The 6,336-nt window shown below is 56.4% G+C and overlaps 1 protein-coding gene across 1 annotated transcript in view; it reads right to left on the bottom strand.

The window, feature by feature from the left end:
- Positions 1 to 441: 441 nt before the first annotated feature.
- ZDHHC18 (zinc finger, DHHC-type containing 18) overlaps positions 442 to 6,336 on the bottom strand; it is an 8,646-nt gene continuing 2,751 nt past the window's right edge. Inside the window, exons 4-8 of the mRNA XM_010003695.1 lie at positions 4,275 to 4,412; positions 3,791 to 3,839; positions 3,266 to 3,368; positions 1,742 to 1,851; positions 442 to 743 (exon numbers count right to left, since the gene is read on the bottom strand). Coding sequence (XP_010001997.1) covers positions 626 to 743; positions 1,742 to 1,851; positions 3,266 to 3,368; positions 3,791 to 3,839; positions 4,275 to 4,412 — 518 coding nt within the window. The 3' untranslated portion in view covers positions 442 to 625. The remainder of the gene's footprint in view (positions 744 to 1,741; positions 1,852 to 3,265; positions 3,369 to 3,790; positions 3,840 to 4,274; positions 4,413 to 6,336) is intronic.

Genomic DNA, 6,336 nt, shown 5'->3' with positions numbered 1-6,336 from the left:
AGAGCAGCTGGGACATCTAACCAGCTTTTAGGTCTGCTGGGAGCCTGAGTCCACCCAGAGGAACAGCCTCAGCTTCCCAAGGCACAGCAGGTTCTGGAAAAGCTGCTCCAGCAGCAGCCACGGTGAGAACCTGGCCATGAAGAGACAGAACAGCCCTTCTGTGTTGGCACAGGAGATGTCCATGGAGATAACAAGGAGAGCAGGGAACTCACACCTCCACCAGCCCAGAAGATGAGGTGTGACAGCCCAGCTCAGAGCAGGACTGTTTTTTTTTCTCATTGCTCACAGGAGGACACAGTGACCCCCTGGAGTCAGGGGTGACCCCTCTGGGGGCTGCTGGGCTCCCCAGCCCTAATTTGCTTCTTGGGTGCTGCAGGGACCCCCTGCTTGCACACAGTTGGGCTCTATCAGCTGAAAGTCCAGACAGGCCACATCACAATGAAACAAATAAAGAAAAATTAAAATAAATAAACTGAAAAAAAAGGCAAGGTTTGGCTTGGCTGAGGCTTTGGCAGCACTGCCTACCAGGGCTGTCCTGCTGGAGGCTGGGGAGATGGTGAGAGGAGAAGGTGGTGGCAGGAGTGAGGTGCAGGCACCACAGGCACTGGGCTACATCCCAGCACTGCTAGGGAATTCCTCCTACCATGCTGGTGTCAGTTTTGGCTCCAAAAGAAGGGATTTCACTCTTAGGACTGGCTGGGGTCCCAACATCTGGCTGGATAAATCCTCTTCTGTCGATCAAACTGGAAGACAGAAAGGGAAAGGTGCAAGAGGAGTTCAGGACATGGAGACTCCGTGGAGATGGGAGCTCACAAGCAGCAGAGGACTCTCCCCATGGAAATCATGGGTAACTCTGCTCCCTGCCCATTAGAGAAACCACAAACTCATCACAGAAGCCACCAGACAGACAGTTAAAGCTCTGGGACACCACAAACCCCAATGAGAACAGCCACAGGTCTTCACAACATGAAGGAGGGAGGAACTGGAGTCAAACCCTTGTCTCCCCACCTTGTCTCCCTGAATCCAAACACTTACCATCTCTGGATGGCAGCACTGGCATCCCAGCACCTCCAAACCCAACCAAAACGTGGGGGGCACTTGAGAGAGCAGGGCCAGACCCAAGTGTCCAACACCCTCTGACTCCAGCTGCCCAACTTCTCCCCTGAGAGGAGGCTCCACAGAATTCCAACCTGGATCCAGTGAATAAACTTGTCTGCAGGATCCCCAGATGCCCCATGGCAGGCCAAGAGCTCCAAGCCAACGTGCAGGGCTTGATTCTGCCCAACTGCACCCTCTTGTGCCCAAGCAGGAGAATCCAGCACTGCAGCTGCCCCTGCCTCGGCCCAAAGCTTCTCCCACCTGCCTGTGAGGGTGGTGAGAGCCTGGCCCAGGTTGCCCAGGGAAGCTGTGGCTGCCCCATCCCTGGCAGTGTTGAAGGGCAGGTTGGATGGGGCTTGGAGCAGCCTGGGCTGGTGGGAGGTGTCCCTGCCCATGCACATCCATGGGACTGGAGGATCTTTAAGGTCCCTCCAACCCAAACCATTCCATGACTCTATGATCTCCTCCTTATCCATGTGTCCAGCCTTCCCCTGCAGACAGTGGGAAGCTGCTTCCCCACCATGGGAGCAGATCTCTTGGTGCTGACACCACCTCCCCCAACACACAACAATCTGTCTTTTCCAAGGCCCCTCTCCCAGAGCAGGATGCAATTCCCAACACCGTGGAGGTCAAAGGCTCTTACCTGGGATGGAAAGGCCCACACAGCACTGCACAGCAGTTTGTGAGGATACTTTTATGGCTGTAGGGATTGGCAAACTCTGAGCCCCTCTTATTTGACCAGGACCCTTTGATCTGAAAGGGAAAGGAAACGTGCAAGATGAAGACAGGAAAATCATCACATGAAAATGGACTCAAGTCTTGCTCAGGAGGTGGAAGGCTTGTCCTTCTGCAGCCTGCTTTGCTGGAACAAGGACAGGTCAGAAGGGCACAGAGGAGCCAGCAACGTGCTGCTCCTGCCCCTGCCAAGGCTCTACCTTTGCAGCTGAGGCTCCTCCCCAGGCTGCACCCTCAGTGTCACCATCTCCAACGCCAGCTCCTTCCTCCTCCCCTCACTCTCTCCTGGGCTGGAAGCTCCTCAGAGCAGGGCTCCAAGCTCATGGTCCCTCCTGAGCCCTTCAGGCTGAACAAACAAGGGGAATCCCAGGACCTGCTGCAGAGGGAGCAGGAAGAAACAATCTCATCTGTCCCCACTCTGAGCAGCTGCCACTGGGACCCTGATCTCGAAACCCAGCGTGGGCACAGAGCAGGGGCCAGATGCTGCCCCTGGCCCCAGGCCCCTGGTGCAGCCAACCATTCACCACCACATTTCCTCCTCTTGTTTTGACTTCCCCTCCCCAGCTGCAGCACAAGGCTGGCAACGTGGGGCAACAAAGCCACAGAGACAACTGGCCCAGTGCTCCAGACCTGCTGCTCCCAGTCCTGGGGTGCAACCTCCACCAGCTTCACCTACAGCCTGGCCCAGTTCTCCCAACACCCCTGAACGTAACAGAAAGGTGGGAAGGGGAAAGAGAATTTAAAAACCAACAACAAAGGGATGCAAACCTGCCTTCTGCAGGGCTGGAAGCTTCCAGCAAGGGTAACAGGTACTTCTGGCCAAAAGGGGGAATTTTCATTCCTTCTGATCCTGTTTTCCATGCAACTTGTCCTGCTGAGGGGGCTGGTTTGGGGCTGGCAACCTGCACCCAGCCCAGGCTCTGAGGAAGCCTCACCAGGAGAGGCCTGAACACTTTGCCTCTCAGACGTGAGGAACTGAGACCAAGGGACTTGCCCAGGGTCTCAGAGGAAACCTGTGGTTCTGTGGGATGCTGAATTAAGATCACCCACGTCCCACACTAACACCCAGACAAATCTCTGGGGGCAGCTTTCTTATTTTAATCTCAGAACTCCTAATTTTAAGCAAGGTCACACACAGACTGGAAAAACCCCCCACGTGACCCTTCTAACATTTCAGTGCCTGACACTGCCAAGTCACACGTGTGGAACAGTCCCCTGCTCTTTCCTCCCCCCTCAGTGACCTGAAACTACAGCTGAAGTGCCCTGGGCAGGGGTGGTTTGCTCTGCTGTGGGTTATCACAGGCAGAGCAGGCAGCAGGACTCACTGAGATACTGCAGGGGGGCAGGCAGCCAAGGGTCTCCTGCAGGACCCAGCCCTGCTGGGGAAGGAGCAGGGCCAACCCTGCAGAAGGACAAGTGTCCAGGTACTTACATCTTCATTTGTTGTCAGGTTGGAGGCCACTAAGTAAGTGTGAAAACCTGAGAGGCCCAAAATAGACCAGACTGAGAAAAAACAAATCACCAGCTCCAGCACAGTGAAAACAAAAGTCAAGGAAGTCTTGGAACAAAACTCATCCTGCAAGGAGAGGCAGAGGATTGTTTTGGGAGGTATGGGCCACAAAAACGTCCCCGCCAGCTTCCCAGCAACATCCCAGCAGGCACAGCCTGCTCCAGCTGCTTCCCTGTCCACATCAACTTGCAAACTGGGAAGCAAGTTTGTCACCCACCCTTAGTCCCTGGCAGTGAGGTAAATAAGGAAATAAAAGCCTTCCCAATTTGATGTTACCAGTCTACAGGTGAGGAGATGCCTGCCTGTTCCAGCCAGGCAGCTTGGGGGGTAAATGAAGCTGTGAAGGGCACACAAAGGTGCCCCAGGCAGAGCTCCCTGCAGGTCAGGGACAGGGGCAGTGCTGCTGCAGCTCTGCCCCACAGGCTGAGCAGAGCCCCAGAAGGATATCTTGCAGGTGTGGTCTTCAGAGTGGCCAGGAAACCATCCCTCTGCGAGCCTGGAAAGCAGAACGGGACAAGGGCTGACATCCCAGCAGGCAGCCCTGCCTCTCCAGCCACAGCTCCACCCCAGCACACACCCCCGGGAGCTGCCCCAGCAGCCTGTGGCTCTGCAGGAATCTCAGACACAGCTCCAGGGTTTGGGGCTCAGTTGCCTCCCCCACCAGGCTAAGAGCAGAAGCTCCCAGCAGCTGCTGTGCTCTGGAGGGGACAAGCCCACCAGCAGCTCCCCAGGTGTCTCTGCTGGGGGGCAGGATGGATCCCCAGGGTCTGAGCCCCCCCGTTTCCTCAGGCCACGAGCAGGGAAAAGGTGAAGCAACCAGACCCTTCCCAAGGGGAACAGGGACCCAGCGCTGCCTCAAGTGGCAGGAGCTCGGAACAAATCGCTGCTGGCACCGCCCCCAGGGCCCCCCCCCCGCCAGCCAGGGACTCACGAAGGGTGAGGTGGGTGACGACGCAGGCGAAGATGAAGGCTGTCAGGAAGGAGAGGGAGAGGATGAAGGCGTAGAAGTAGCGGTAGTTGCGCTTCCCCACGCAGTTGCCCACCCAGGGGCAGTGGTGATCAAACCTCTCTGGAACAAAGGCACAGGGTGAGGGGCACAAATGGAGCTGCCACCCACCACCCCCAGGCCAGAACGCCCTCTGCACGTCAGCAAGAAGTTCCAACAGAGCTCTCTGCCACCTCCTCACACGCCCTTTGTATCATCAAAGGCCAAACCATTCCTCCCACCAAACCCCTTCATCAACACCAGCCTTGTGACTGGGAACATCTATTATTACTAAAACTGAAAGAGCAGGGAAAAAGTGCAGCAGTTTTTCCAGCACCACTGGGTGTGTGTACCCAGCATCCCTGCTCCCTTTCTGCCTGTCAGCTCCCCCTGCACATTCTGCAGGGCAGAAAATAATTTTCAAAGCTATTGAGATATGACTCCAAAACCACAGAAACTGCCTGGGAAGCCAGGGCAGGTGCTGTGTGTCCTGGAACATTGTCTGCCCTCTAATGAAAGGGCTGCTGCAGACTGACAGGGCTGTGGTGAGTGTCCTGTGGTGGCCAGCAGAGCAAACCAAGCCCACTGCACACACCCAGCAAGCACAGGTCTGCCCCTCTTCACACCCTGCCCCTCTTCACACCCTGCCTCAGCCATGGCTGCTTTCCAGTGAGCTCTTCCAGTATGAGAAGGACTCACAGCAACCCACGTCCATTCCCTAACACGTTTGGCAACCCCCAAATTTCCTCCCTTAACTAGAAGCATGAGGTCCTGTGACTGGTGGGTTGGTTGCTCCTGGATGAAGCACAGTCTCCACATCTACACTAGGCAGGAGCAGCTGTGCAGGGAATCAGCTCTCCATGGGTGTTCCTAAAGCCCTTTGTTTAGGGCAACAAAGATGGGGAAGAGACTGGAGCAAAAGTCTTAGTGAGGAGCAGCTGAGGGAGCTGTGGGTGTCCAGCCTGGAGACAAGGAGGTGAGGGGAGACCTGCTGGCTCTGCAACTGCCTGAGGGGAGGTTGCAGCCAGGAGGGTTGGATTCTGCTCCCCAGGAACAAGGGATAGAACAAGAGGAAACTGCCTCAAGTTGTGCCAGGGAAGGTTTAGGTTGGACATGAGGAGGAAAGTCCTGAGTGTGAGGGTGGTGAGAGCCTGGCCCAGGTTGCCCAGGGAAGCTGTGGCTGCCCCATCCCTGGCAGTGTTGAAGGGCAGGTTGGATGGGGCTTGAAGCAACCTGGGCTGGTGGGAGGTGTCCCTGCCCATGCAGGGGGTTGGGACTGGCTGATCTTTAAGGTCCCTTCCCACCCAAACCAGTCTATGATTTCACAGCAGCAGTCCCTCAGAACCAGGGGAAGCCAAGACATGCAGCCCTGGACGTGCAGCCCCCACTGCCCTGCTGCTGCTCCCAGAGGAAATGGGGGAAAAAAAACAACACTCAGAATCTCACCTTCTAAGCCTTTAAGAGAAGCAAAATCCATCTGCCCAGGAACACAAACCACCCCCCAGCAGCCAGGAAGGCTCCCAGCAGCTCCCCCCTTACCCACGCAGTTGTCGCAGACGCTGCAGTGGGAGGTGCGGGGCGGGCGGAACATCTTGCAGGTGTAGCAGTACTTGAGCTTCACAACGTACTTGTTGATCACCACCTCCATGGTGCGGGCTGGGGGGCGGTAGGTCGAGGTCCCCATGCTGTCTGCAAAGGCCAGGAGGGACAGTAAGAGGGGTGCAGGTGAAACCCAAGGCCCTTTATCACAGCCCCCCCACCCAGAGCTGCTGCCCGGCCGGGCGAAGGATCAGGCTGCAGAGCCCTGGGACAGGCTGCCCAGAGAGGCTGGGGAGTCTCCTTCTCTTAAGACTTTCAAGACCCATCTAGATGCATTTGTGAGTGACCTGCCCTAGATTTGGTCCTGCTCTGGCAGGGGTGTTGGACTTGATGATCTCCAGAGGTCCCTTCCGACCCCTGACATGCTGTGATTCCTGACTTGAAGCTAAAAGGCAGCTCAGCCCACAGG

The sequence above is a fragment of the Chaetura pelagica genome, unplaced genomic scaffold (genome assembly GCF_000747805.2).
Source record: "Chaetura pelagica isolate M959 unplaced genomic scaffold, ChaPel_1.0 scaffold698, whole genome shotgun sequence".
Lineage (NCBI taxonomy): Eukaryota > Metazoa > Chordata > Aves > Apodiformes > Apodidae > Chaetura > Chaetura pelagica.
This window is presented reverse-complemented; position numbering and strand designations above follow the sequence as displayed.